The 14,364-nt window shown below is 38.3% G+C and overlaps 1 protein-coding gene across 1 annotated transcript in view; it reads right to left on the bottom strand.

Moving 5' to 3' along the window:
- SPAG16 (sperm associated antigen 16) overlaps positions 1-7,683 on the bottom strand; it is a 38,267-nt gene extending 30,584 nt beyond the window's left edge. Inside the window, exons 1-3 of the mRNA XM_068138000.1 lie at positions 7,618-7,683; positions 3,018-3,064; positions 2,491-2,592 (exon numbers count right to left, since the gene is read on the bottom strand). Of these exons, the coding sequence (XP_067994101.1) occupies positions 2,491-2,592; positions 3,018-3,064; positions 7,618-7,681 (213 nt within the window). The 5' untranslated portion in view covers positions 7,682-7,683. The remainder of the gene's footprint in view (positions 1-2,490; positions 2,593-3,017; positions 3,065-7,617) is intronic.
- Between the last annotated feature and the right edge of the window lie 6,681 nt (positions 7,684-14,364).

Here is a 14,364-nt window from a genome sequence, read left to right as displayed (position 1 = left end):
AGAAACACCTTTAATTCCTACACACTCATTTTTCTTTTCTTTGAAGGTAAATAGCACCATCTCTCATTTACTTATGCTTGCTGCTCTTCATTTAGTAATTACTTTGGACGAAAGTTTGAAATAAGCATTTTTCTTATGTATTCCTGGTTATACTTGACCTTTTTAACAGAGTGTAAAAAATCCTGGACTCTCTCAATTTAGAAACTCTGGATATTTATAGTATGTGGTTTTGGCAAATCACTGAAATATTTGTTGATGCTCACTTGATATGTGCCTTTTCTGTGCAGGCTCTCCTTTTTTGTTTTAGCAAAAATATTTGCATCTAGTATTGAGATGTAATTTATAATATGGGATTAAATATATAAATTACAGAAAATATATACAATCACTTAAAACTGTTTCTCACAGGGTAAGTATTCTATGACATGGTTGTTACCTAATCTAACCTTTTTTTAGCCAATATTAGAAGCTAGTAAATGAAAAAGTGTACCCATTATTTATCACATGAAGAAGACAGCCTTCTGCTGTGCTTCCTAGCTCAGACTCTGGATATTGATTCAATATTAATTCACAGGGAACAGTGCTTCTAACTTGAGTCACCAAAAGCACTTGGTTTTTCCAGTGAATTAGCATGAATCTCGTCACTGAGTCTCACAAAATATACAGTAAATCGTTATGAAAGCTGTCAAAGAACTAGCAAGTGTATGAAAACATTTTTCTATCCATGTCTTTCTGTCTAAAGTCTGACAATATTTCATAATTTCAAAATGAGTCCTTTGAATAGAATCTCAGAAAAGCTTGAAGGGAAGGAACATTAAAGATCATCTAATTCCAACCCCCTTGCCACAGGCAGGGACACCTCCCACTAGATCAAGTTGCTCAAACCTCTATTCAAGGATGAGTCAAGATGCGAGAAGGTAAACATCTATCAGCATTAAGCACAGAGCCATAGAGAAATTGCTAGGCTAGTCTCAGCTGGCCAGATCTGAGACTGCCCATCCCCCCGTGGCCTTGGGCCTAGCAAGGCCCAAAGCCAGGAGATCTCTCCCCCATGTTACCGACTGACGGAGGAGGAAGAAAAGAGGAAGTGCCAGACCCCGCCGCGAAACTTATAGTGGTGCAAGGGATCATGGTAGGAAATAACCTAATTTCCTGTGTCCACCCACTGGGCTGGACTTCTGGACACAGGAAACACCCCTGTAGCAGAGGGCACCCAGTCCAAACTACGACAACGTTCTTCTTTTTGTTTTAAAGAAATGTAACATTTTCTTCAGTTTGATTAAATGAGGTATTATCATACCATTTCCTACCACTTAAAGTTTAACAAAGCAATAAAGAGGTAAAAGATTATTTAAATACAGCACTGTCAAGAGATCAATAGATCAAAAATATTCCCTACAACCCAAAGTTTAACAAATCAATAAAGAGGTTAAAGATTATTTAAATATAGCACCTTCAAAAGATCAATAGATTAAAACTATTTTTTTCACTTTTTACTTGAATGTCAACTCAATAAAACAGACATAGTTTTAATTATCCTTGAAAGGCATTAAAAATTTCCACTACAATCAAACAATAAGCATGTTCAGTCTTAAAAACTTCTGCTATCTTTCCCTTCATTTTCAGTCACATTCAGTTTCAAAACACGGAAGACTTCAGTATTCTCGCTTTTCATTCCAAGTGTGTTCTAAAATACAGTAGCGATCTGCTGATATGCACTAGTGCAGAAGAAAATGCACATTTTCCCTCCATTTTGATGTTAAGAATGAGTAGCATAATTTTATCTTTTCATTATTAATCCTTTTCTTTTGCAAATCAAAGACTACGGTGATAGGTTACTAATGAGGCTGGGATACCGGTGGCATTAGAAACAAGGCAGGTAAAAGCACTTTTCCATTAGATGGTTATAAGCAAGTCAATTCAAGTAATGCAATGTAAGAATCCCGTTGTGGAACTCATGGCTGCTTTGAAATAAAATTGAAACTGTAACAAGTGTCAAAAACCAATTGTGTGAAATGACTGATAATTTCATTAATATTTTGATTCAACATAATGTAACAGCCCATTGTGTATTTTCAATATATGAATATTTTTAGCACAGTACAAGGCTTTTGTGGCTCTTAAGCATATGCAGTTTTCCCCCGTGTCAGGGATCGCACTCTGATTCAATCTCCTCAAATAAAGAAACAAATCCTAAAATACTGATACATTGTAATAACAATATATTTTTGATTTCCTATATTTGTCACACATATTTGCAATATCAGGTTGTTCAGAATGTACAGAAGTTAAATGTAGATGAAAACCAGGAAACCTAAGTTGCTTTTTCCACTGCAGCATACGCTTATCTCCAGAAACTTCTACAAAATAGCAGACAAACTTTTCCATACAAATATTCCATAAATGAAGTAAATTGTGATGTGTACATTTTAAGCAATTAATGCCAACTGAATTACAGACAGAGTCTTAGAATGCTTAGGACGTTCTTACTAAAATCCGGGCATCTTCAGCCTGCTCTTGAATAGTCTGCAGAGCCTTTGACAGATCCTCATCATCCTCCTCCTCAAGACTAAATTCATCATCTGTTGGAATCTGAATGAAATTATTTAAGGTTAGATATGAACCCATCTCATATACATTCAATTCAGAATACAATTGTTTCTACTGCCAGTACATTTATTAAAGATGATCTCATTCTTGTTAAAATACTTTGCCATGTTTCAATAGAATTTATGTTACTGAACTTCCCATTAAAAATTAGCTGAAACATCGAGATAGAAGTACCTCTGTCTTTAAATAAAGTATTTCATGTTCAAATAAAAGCAAAACATAACAAAACAGTTGACAGTAAGATTTTCCTCTTGAAAAATAAAGATCTGCCTAGCATCACTGCTCTTTATAGGTGATTTGTGTTGGTTTTCCTAGGAGGTTTTTGTGACGGATGCAAAGCACAACAAAAAAATGAAACATGAATACTCTACCACATATGTCAGAAGACTAAGAATTTAATAAATTACCTCTTCATATTGATAATCATCTTTAGAATCATCTGCTATGGTCAGTTCTGAAGATTTTGTTAAGTCTGAAACAGCTGATGCATGTGATGAGTTCTAACTTAAAAAAACCAACCATAAAACATATATAAAAATATATAATATATAAACATATATATAAAAATATAGACTATATAAATATATATATAAAAATATAATCTATAAATCTGTTATCACCACTTATCTTTTTTTTTCTTTTGACACAAGACTCTATAGTCCCAAGGTTTTTTTCACCCTTTGGGTGAATAAATCCAGCTCCAGTGAAAACTACATGCCCAGAGATAAAATTTATAGCTTTTATGGCAGGTTGAAACACTATTAAAATTTGCTTCATCAGATCCAGCAAAGTTAGAATAAACCAAACCAGAGACCTTCAAGATCATCGCATCCAACCCATCAACCAATCCAACCCACCTAAACAACCAACCCATGGCACCAAGCACCCCATCAAGTCTCCTCCTGAAAACCTCCAATGATGGTGACTCCACCACCTCCTTGGGCAGCCCATTCCAATGGGCAATCACTCACTCTGTATAGAACTTCTTCCTAACATCCAACCTGAACCTCCCCTGGCACAGCCTGAGACTGTGTCCTCTTGTTCTGGTACTGGCTAAGCACTGTTTGGAATTAAAGAGTAGCTACATTTTGCTCTCACACAATAATCAGTTTTCATCAGGGTCTTACTGCACTGAGGTTTCCATAGACTTTATGCTTCTAGGCATAACTAGCGTCATGCTCTCTAAGGTGTTGATGTAGATGTGGTGCTTCAGGATGTAGTTTAGTGGTCATGGTAGCTGGATTATGGCTGGGCTTGATGATCTTAAAGGTCTTTTCCCACCTTAATGAGTCTACAATTCCAAGTTCTCAGAACAGCATTTTTTATCAAATTCAGATATACAAACTAAAACACAAACATCTGAGATCAAAGATTGAACACCGAAGCCCTATTTACTGAATCTGATACAACACATATTACAATACACAGGTAAGGAACTGCCAAAATATAAAAATTAAAAAAAAAAAAACTGAAAGTTATCTACAGTTCCCCCAAATGTTTGAGAAACACTTTTCATTAAAAGTAACTGTAAATGGTGTAAAATGCAAGCCAAATAGAGGATTTTTCATCACCTAGCCTCATAGCCCACAAAAGTATAACAAAACGTTTCTTAGAAAGATGCTCTGTTGACAGTTTCCCTAGGAAATCTGTTAACCTACACAAGACCTTTGTAAATGAACAAGAAATTAACTTGTGAAGAAAAGCTGGCAATTCAGTACTCCACACACAGAGGAGGAAAAAAATGAAACGGATTATTTTCCATCTTTGCATCGTTTCCCAAATCTGAAATCTTTCCTAAAAAACAGATCTCTTACTACAGTTCTCACAGTACAATATACATGTAAAAATATCACCTGCATTCAGACCCCACCCATCACAGGACCAACAAACCATCAGTTAAACTGTAACCATGTGGAAGGGTAACAACTGAAGATCACATCCCCAAAAAAAAAAGGATAACTACCATTTCTTTTGCAGAGATCTTTTTAAAGATTTGAGATAAATGATGGAGAGATTTCCTTTTCTCTTGCCAACAATAAAAAACCCAAATAAACAAAAAACCCAACCAACCAAAACAAACAAACAAATCAGGGAAGTCATTGAGTGAATAAGGGCATAATTTTCAAGTAATCAATTCAAAGCATACCTGTGTTATTTCAGCTGCAGGATAACATTATATGCTTACTATAAAAATTGTCTAACTATACAGGAAACTGCCATGAACACTTTTCAAGAACCTCCTATCTAGGCTTAATATCGAAAGCAAATGTCAGTTACTATGTGCCCTCAATTTTAATTCCCAAATTGCTGTGTCACAGACTGCAGATGTGGAACACAGGACTTTAATTCAGGTCACCACCTCTCGCATCTCAAATTTCATTCTCTAAAAAAGCTTCATTTGGTAACCTGACTGATTCTTAAATCCTTAATTCTAAGATCTGAATTATGCAGAAATTAAAATCTAAAAACAAAAAATAAAAATGCTTATCTGCTTTCTTTCATAAAGGGATTAAAAAATAAAAAGAAAAAAAACATTAAACAGATCAAAATCCATTCTCTATCTCACCAGAAATTTGGATTAACTCTTCTGGATTTTAAAAGGAGAACTAAGAAATTGTGTGGTTCAGCAAATGCACCTTTTCTTAGTATGCTACTCCAAGACTGTTTGTGGGTCTGCCCACAGATAAAGAGAACAAACATAAAAACATCTCCTGCTAAGACACAACTTTGAAGAGCTGACCCAATAGACTCAAAATCAAGGAATCGTAGAAATATTTCTGTTGGAAATGACCTTTAAGACCATGATGACGGACATGGGCATCAGGCTAGCTTTCAGTTGTCTGCCTGTTTCCCAGTGCAACGGGAATGTTTTGGTCCTCACATCAGTGTTTTATCACATCCGAATCAATCAGCTCCTAATTACTGGGCTTTGTTCCTTCAACTCAGAGGGAGTAAAGTTCATCTGAACCGCTGTCTACATAAGAAAAAAAGGGAACAAGAGCAAGGTGTGACTACAAGAGGAAGAGGTTCTGTTTATTATTTGAAAAAGCAAGGAAGATGCTTGCAGCAGTCAAGATAAAAGACAGCAAAGCTGACTGACTAGTTAGAGTAATAGAATCTAATTTTACAAAGGGGCTTTTTAGAACGAGACATCCTAGCACTAGCTGGCTGACTACACATTCTCTCTTTAAAGAATGAGACTTACTTTTTCTTCAAGTGTGTTTGTGTTTGTATGGTGTGAATACTTGAGTACCACATTTTTAGTATGAAGCAAGTGAACATTTCCATATATACATAGAGTAATTCCATGTACAAACCAGGTATCTGCATAGTTCTCTGGAAACCCAAAGCCTCTTCATTACCTTATAGTACAGTATTTATCAACTTGAAATTAATTTAAATAAACCACATCTAAATAAAATACTGAACTCAATGATTTTTCATACCATATTTTATGATTTGCCCAGAACATTTCTCCCCCACTCCAACTAAATCTTTCAGTGCAGAAATGTCACCACAGTATACCCTTGAAAAGTACAACACTTTCAAACACTGGCTTTTTTAGTACTTTTTCTACTGACCTGACTGTCTTTGCAGTCTACTATGGTCAAAACTAATGCATCTTTGCAAACACTATGCATGGGCTAAAATACTACTTTTAAAAAAATCTTGATTATTATTTTTCCCTCCCTTATACAGGCCCCCCTCCCCCCCCAAAAAAAAAAAATCATAGCCAGGTGCACAATAAAATGAAGGATTTTTTTTTTTTTTAAACTATTGTATTTTCCAAACACTGTGAATTATATATATTTTTAGCATGTCCTGATGCAGGGCTTTTTAAAGCACACAGCACAGCGTGAAAACAGCTGTCAGTTTCAAGAAGGTAGAAACTGAGGCACAAGCTTGCAAAGGACAATCTTCCATCTTTTTCTTTTCTTTATTTTTTTTTTTTTTAATTGCTTTAATACTGGCTTACATCTTAATTCTATAAAGGCAGGGAAAACTAAGGTATTAGTAGGGCCTAACCCTTAATCAAACAATGTTTAAAAGACCTTGATTTGGCAGCTCCCAGCTGTAAGAGAAAAGATAGATAGTCTGATCTAATGGGGGGGGGGGAACAAAAACAACCAAAAACCACACCAAAACCCAGAGTTTGGGTCATCTGACCAAAAATTACACATTTAAGAGCCATAATGTCCTAATACAATTTGTTAAACTTAATTGAGAAAATATTTCATACTGTTCTGGGTTTTCTTCCTCTTAAAGTCACAGCAAACAAAATTATGGCTAGGTTATTGCATCATAGTCTTTATATTTGGTCATACACAGCACTAAACCAAACTATGGATATCTCTCTGTGCAGCAGGCAATGGGAAATGAAAAGAGCAGCACGTTGGGACTGTGGGCCCTACTCATAACTCATTTCTCTGTAAATGTTTTGCATTTACTTCCAAACAATACAAGCAAGGTGACAAGTGTCTTTCATGTCAGGATTTTAACTCTTGCTTAGATTACTTCATCATCAGGGGAGGGCAAAGTTACCCCGCTTTTCCTAAGGGTCAATCAAGGAGTCTTGCTATCAGCACTGAAAACAAACCACATTTTAAAGCCAGCAAGACCCTACAGTCTCTGCAGGGAAAATCCCCAAACCTCAGTTTTGTCCTGGTTTTGCTTTCAAGGACAATAACACACAAAAAGAAGCAACAAGGTGATGGGCTTTGAGGTTTCTTTCCCCTTCTCTTAGTGAAACACGTTGGCATTCCGGGGGTCTCCTGCAAGGACGCTCCTCGCCGGCTCCCAGCGAGCAGCCCTCGCCCTGCTTGACTCCCCTCCCAAGCTGCAGCCGAAGCAGCCCTCGGGGTCTCCCTGCCTGTGGATGGCGTTGGGAGAAGGGCGGGAGCGCTGAGACAAAAGCCCACTCGCACCCGTCGCCGCCTGAGGCAGGGAATCGGAGTGGTCCTGGGGCTGCCCGCACTCCCCAGCCGCCTGCCTCCCACGGAAGGATACTCTGGAGGTAGAAGGACTCCTCGGAACCCCCCGCCGCCGCCGCCGCCGCGGCCGCCCGCTCCATGGTCGTTGCCCGGCCGCTGCAGCGCGGTGCCGTTGCTAGGCGCGGCCTCTCGCGAGAGGAGGCGCCCGCGCCCCACGCCTGGCCGCTGCGGTGCGGTGGCAGCGGTGGCGTCCGGGGGATGTAGGAGGGCTTGGAGTGATAGGAGAGAGAACGTCTCTAAACTTGGGAGGGAAGATTTTAGACTAAATATTAGGAAGAAATTCTTTACAGTGAGGGTGATGAGACACTGGAACAGGTTGCCCAGAGAGATGTGGATGCTCGCTCCCTGAAGTGTGCAAGGCCAAGTTCGATGAGGCCTTGAGCAACCTGTTCTGCTGGAAGGTGCCCCTGCCCATGGCAGGGGCATTGGAAATACATGATATTTAAGATTCCTTCCAACTCAAACCATTCTATGAGTACTAACTGTGAATATTTAGTGCCCTGCAGTACAATAATGCATTATGCATACTTCACTTTCTTGCTCTTAGAGGTGCCAGCAGATGGTGGATTTAAGTCAAGGCGAAGCTTCTTTTTTACTGGCAAAGGAGTCAGCCCAGAGCCAGAGGGACTGTGAGGATGTGCCTGGAAGTTCTCAGGGTTGTCAATGGCAAAGGCAGAGCAGGTGGCTGTCCTGTGAGGATTCTCCCTGCTGGTTCTGCAGCCATTCTGACAAGGGATTACTATGTTTTCTTTAGTAGAAGCAACAGAACAGAAGGGAGGGGAAAATTGCTTCAATTTCATTAAAAAGGAGTAATTTCTTTAGAGGGAATGTTTTTGTAGCTGAAACAGGTGTTTGCTGGTTCACCTGAGCTCAGTCCTGTCGAAATGACTGCTTAACATCTGCAGTATGTTCAAGTTTAATGAGCAGGAGTTTTCCCAGTCAAAAATTTGGGAAAATCACAGTTTTAGTTGGAAGAGTCCTGTAAGATCAACTGTTAACCCAGCACTGCCAAATCCTCCACTAAACTATGTTGCTCAGCACCATATATACACTTCTTTTAAATACCTCTAGGGATGATGACTCCACCACTGCCCTGGGCAGCCTGTTCCAGGGCTTTACAACCCTTTAGGGGGAGAAATATTTCCTAGTATCCAACCTAAACCTTCCCTGGTTCAACTCAAGGTTATTTCCTGTTGCTATCCTAAGCATACCATCCCCTATACATTTGTGGAGAATACATGTTACAGCACTTACGCGTCTGAGACAAAGTTATAAGAGTCAAAACATTTTCTCTTCCTTCTTGCATTTTAAAATAAACCTAGAGATCCCAGTCCTAAGTTTCCATTGAGTTAATGGGCCCTGTGTGCAGTAGGAATTCAGAATCAGTGTTTGAATTCATTCAAAGTAACTGAAAACAAATGTCCAAATTATCTGGGGGGAAAAAAAACACCACCCAAAAAAAAAAACAACAACACCCAAGTTTGATGTATGTTAGGGCTTAAACTAACCTGGGTTCAAGAGGCAGAGGGCAAATGTTGACCTATCTTTGTCTTGTAGGGTTCTTTTTTCCTCTTCAGAGGGAAGTGATGTGGCAAGAACAAAGTTTTATCATCCACATCCAACCCAAAAGAGCAGTTGTGAACTGCAGCAAACTGCAGTTGTGAACTCACCACAAATCACAAAGTGTAGCTGTACTTATGTAACATAGGCAAGTATGGCTGATTACTCCAAGTTAATACCACTCACTTCTCTCAGCAACAGGTTTGCTGTTAGTCTTCACATAAAGAATTGAACAAAATGCTAAGCAGCACTCTTCTCCACTTCTGAGCTTTCTCTCCCTACAAATCCTTCACCAGACTCCTGTATCTTACTACAATATGGAAATGTATAGTATGTGCAACTGAAGAAGGCTAATGAAAGCTTAAGAAGGGCTCAGAAAAGTGCTTCAGGGAAGATTAAGATTGGAAAACAATTAATAGTGAAGGATAAAATAATCTATCTTCTTGGTTTATTAAAGAAGTAGTTTAACAGCTCTAAGTGCAATGGTAATAGATCTGATAAGGAAGGATATGCAAAGATAAAATCATGTCAAGAATTAAATCAAAATAAATTACACCTGAAAACAAAGAACAGACTTTTAACAAATTTATCTACTGGACCAGATTTCAACTATAAGGGAAATTATTCCTGGAATATTTTGGACATGCCAGGGTTTTTCATAGAAGTTATTCTCTACACTCAGACACCAGCAAGTTCAGGGCATCCTGGGGCTTACATTTTCAAAAAGTCAGATATAATCACTGCAATTGTGCTTTCTAGGGGGCAAAAAATGAAATTAGAAGATAAAATGTTCTACTGTATATGGAGATTTGCCAATATCCTAAAGGACCCACAGAGCATTGGTGTGGTTTTGCTTTTAAAGAAGAATTGATTTGTTACTGTTTGCTATTTTCTAAACTTTTAAAGCTTTGTTGGGCAACAGTGTTTTTTTGGCAACCTTTAAACAATTTATGTCATCCCATCATGTCTATATAAATGACCTGGTAGAACAATATTTTTCCTTCAAAAGACATAAGCCAATTGTTTCTCTCTACCTTGTTGAGAGCCACCTGCCATAAATACATTATATTTGGTTATTGCTAAGCTGAATTCCAAACACCCGATTCACCCTGCTTTATAGCCTCATAACAGTCTGAGTTATAAATGATTATCTTCTCCCAAATGGCAATAACCAATGTTGTTACTAAATCCCATAACTTCTTTTGAGAAAGACACAGAAGCAGCATCTGCTATAGTTGGAGCATTTCATTAGAAAGGCTGTTTGCTTTTCTCACACAGCAAAAACTAAGCCATGCACCTTCACCAGATAAATCTGCCAGACAAGTTATAGTATTTGAGGAAGATCGTTCAAGAAAACTGGGTAAATTGAAATGCTCCAAAAGTGTTGCATGTGTTTGCAAGCTCTAAGGGCAGATAATCATCCAGCTTTATACCACCGACTGAAGGCCCACGAGACTGTCCTCTCATTCAGTAGGAGGGAATATTTGGCTCTGATGTCAACAAGTGAACTGAGTAGAATTCAGACAAGTTCAGTTAAAAACCAGGACATCCAGGTAAGCAACTTTCCATGACATTCCCTACACATCCCAAAGGTTCAGTTTACACACTTCATCATAACAGACAAGCTGCCAGCAAAGAATTATCTGCCCCACTGACTTTTACACACCCATTTCTGATTGTTCCTCAGTGCAGCTTTTGAGGAGCACAGTCAAGAGAATGTCATTGATGGGAATGAGCACATAACCTGGCAGCAACACTGTCATATTGACAGTCAAGAAGCCATAGTTTGTATGGACATGGTGGAGCACAGGACCACAGCTGGAAGCCAGAATGAGTTGGCAAACATCCTGTTCCAACTTCTGCTGTGCCATCTGGCTTCCAGTTAGGTGACTGACGTTAAATGCATTTTCTCCATATTACCATCTGGCAGCTGCTTGTACAACAACAGAGTAACATGCAAAATTTGGCTAACAGTTATCCTAAGAAACACATCAAGGATACTTGCAACATAGACTCTAAAATGAAAAAAAAAAAAAAAAGCTTACAAGGAAAACTTCTTTAACAGAGAGCATTACATGCATGAAATATTGCAGGTGGGGAACAGGGAGTGGGAAGTTACACATTCTTATGTTTTCTGTGGTTTTATTTTACAAAGTTCCTGAAAGTTTTTCTAAAGAAGGAGGCATACAATTTTTCAGAGGATGTGAGCATTGTACCCAATGAAATGTTCATTCCTGCAAAGCATCACCACTTCTGCCATGGTATGGAAATACATTTACTTTTTCCAAAGTTAGAGGACCAGGACTCATTGGTTGGTTGGTTTGGTGGTTGTGGTTTTTTGAGGGTTTTTTTGTGTGTTTGAGTGGAGGTTTTTTGTTGTTGTTGGTTTTAGTTTTGATAAAGGAAGCAAATTAAAGGAATTGATTAAAACAGTCTCAAAAAGATGGTACTTCAAAAAAAAAAAGAAAAGTCATCTAAAAACTTAAGGGTTGCCAAATACAGTATAACCACAGCATGAAATACAGTGTAATAGCTGTAATGCCAGGCGTTCATATTTATAAAGGTCACATTTGCAAAGCTTAGGGGCCATGGTAACCTTGCTGGGCTTTAAATGTAACAGAAAGGAGTGCTTTAAAAAACTGAGCAAGTTTTACAATAAATAATGATCCCATGACAGTTTAAATCAATACATTTCCTACTCTACCTCCTGCCGCACATTACTGCTGCTTTTCTCACTCCAGTACTGGTGCTCATATAATTCTCAAACAATTTAAACTTTAAAAAAAAAGGCTAATCCAGACGTTTTCTTTTTTTTTAAAAAAGAGGTTATTTTGGGGTGGGTTGTTTTTCTTTTTTGTTGTTGGTTTTGGGTTTTTGGGGGTTGTTTGGTTTTGTTAGTTTTTTGGGTTGATTGCTTCTGTTGCTCGGTTTGTGGGGGACTTTTTTGGTGTTGTGGTTTGGGTTTTTACTGGTTTTGTTGGCTGGTTTTGGTTGGTTGCTTCTGTTGTTTGGTATGTGGGGGATTTTTTTGTGCTTTGGTTTGGGTTTTTTGGAATGCTAGGAAAATGCTAGAATTTTGTCATTCTGAGTTAAACTGAATTTATTAACTGTAGTACTGTTTTGTCTTTACACTGCAGAAGAATGCTCGATATATAACCTTCTGCTAAGCTACCAGATATTCTATAACTCGGATCCAGGTTATACTAAATCTCTGGAAAGAAGGGTTTGAGTTGATCTTTGTATGAAGACAAGGATGTCAGTTTCCCAATGCATCAGCACTTCTGCTGATGTTCGTTCTCCTAAGCAGTTTATGAAGAGCATAACCAGCATTAGCTGGAATGCTGGTTACACTATTTATTCACCTAATCCCAAAGCTGATTCTCTTAGAAATTTCAAAAGTTTGTACTGGCTTCAGTTTTCCACAGCTATTTCACAAGAAAGAGAGGCAATGCTCTGCTCAACACTCAATGAGTGCCAACAAAAGAAGTATGAAGAGGTTTGACTCCACTTAACAGAAAAATTTGGGAACAAACAGTCAAACATACTGTTACTAACACAGAGCCACATCAGTGATCAACACATCACAGATTTTACAGGGCACAGAGCTGTGACATGTAACTTTCCCACCGCAGATGCTGGTGGTGTAAGGTGTACAGTCTGGTCTGTGCACAAACATGTAATAGTTATTCTATCCACACTGCTGCTGCTGTTTCCTAAGAACTACAACCTCCAATCTTCTGCTGTTGTTGCCTTTGAAAATTCTCAGGAGCATTGGACAGATGGTACACTTTGGCTCTTTGTGTACTAAATTTGAGACTGTTTCTGCATCACAGACAAGAACAAATTCTGCTAGGAGAGAGAAGAGAGGTGGCATACTGTATTTTTTTATTTTCAAAGTGTTAAGTGACCCATGTTCTCTCTAAGCTCCATCCTTATGAACACAGTTATTTATGCAGCTTATAGGAAATAATGATCATCTGTTCCTGATTAATTAGAAGCTTTTGGTTTCATATTTTTGTCTCCTCTTCAAAGTTAAGTTTAGGTTAAGTTTAGTTAATACAATTTTCAGATTCAGGTAACTTTAAGCATAAAGCAGATAATGTAGTCCTGCTGCAAGAGAAAAAAATAAATAAAATTAACTATATGTGACAGCTATAAAATGAAGAGCCACCATCCTTAAATCGGAGAACACAAAGTGCTTGTCTGTCCTAATCCATGCTTAGGAAGAGGCAAGACTTGAGGTGCCATCATGTCAGAAAACACACAAACTGAAGGACAAGCAACAGGAAAGCCAGCAGACATGATTATGTTTACTTTGCCCTGCTTCCAAGTAATCCACTGCTTGTTACCCAGGTGCATCTTCCCTTTGGAAGTCTGAGTCTCATACTCATTAGCACCCGCCAGAATCATTTTAGCAGGTTTCCTGCTTGATTTTTGTTGTGAGAGAGAATATGTATGCGCAGACATCTAGACCTCACATGACCAATTTTCCCTGTCAAAATCAGATTGAAAATAAAAAGGAAAATATCTGGCAAAATTATACATTATTCACAATTGCTGGGTGCTTCCTCAAGATTCGGTTTTCTCCCTGCACCAAATCCTCTCTCTGTTATCTATATCCTGATTGGCTGCAGTACTTCTTTTCATCCTTCTTACCCTCAAACACATTTGCCTGCTTGTTGCAACTTTCCTTACTTTGGTCTGTTGCTTCCTTTTTGCTTAGATTTTCCCTGTTCTGGCCAGTCTCCTTTGAAATCTGGCCATTTCCATATATGTTTTAGCAAGCTCAGCAATCCTTGGGTATTTCTTCAGCACATATCTTTTCACAGATACACCTAGAAGATACTACCTATTCCTATTCCATGAAAAAAAAAGGAAACTAACAAAAAAACCACTTGTCTGAGAGGTCACAGAATTTGAAGCAACATGGGCAAGGACCAGCAGGGGATTTGTAGCCAAAACTGTTGTTTGCTACCAGAATATTTATCCCAGCCTTTCACTAGCTGCTTAAGACCATTTGTACTGATTGAGAATTGGACATGGAATTTTAAATTCCTCTCCAATATTTTGTTTGTTCCTACTGCAGCATCATTTTCTCACACAGAGAATGTGAAGATACAAATAATTAGAAGTCATCCACTTGTCTTAGCTGAGGGTGGCAGTGTATGTTGGTTTTTGTATATCAACATGGAAACAGCACAGC

The sequence above is a fragment of the Melanerpes formicivorus genome, unplaced genomic scaffold (assembly GCF_026170545.1).
Source record: "Melanerpes formicivorus ecotype bairdi unplaced genomic scaffold, bMelFor1.0.p_v2 SCAF_5, whole genome shotgun sequence".
Lineage (NCBI taxonomy): Eukaryota > Metazoa > Chordata > Aves > Piciformes > Picidae > Melanerpes > Melanerpes formicivorus.
The sequence above is the reverse complement of the archived record's forward strand: the minus strand, read 5'-3'. Positions and strand labels throughout refer to the sequence as shown.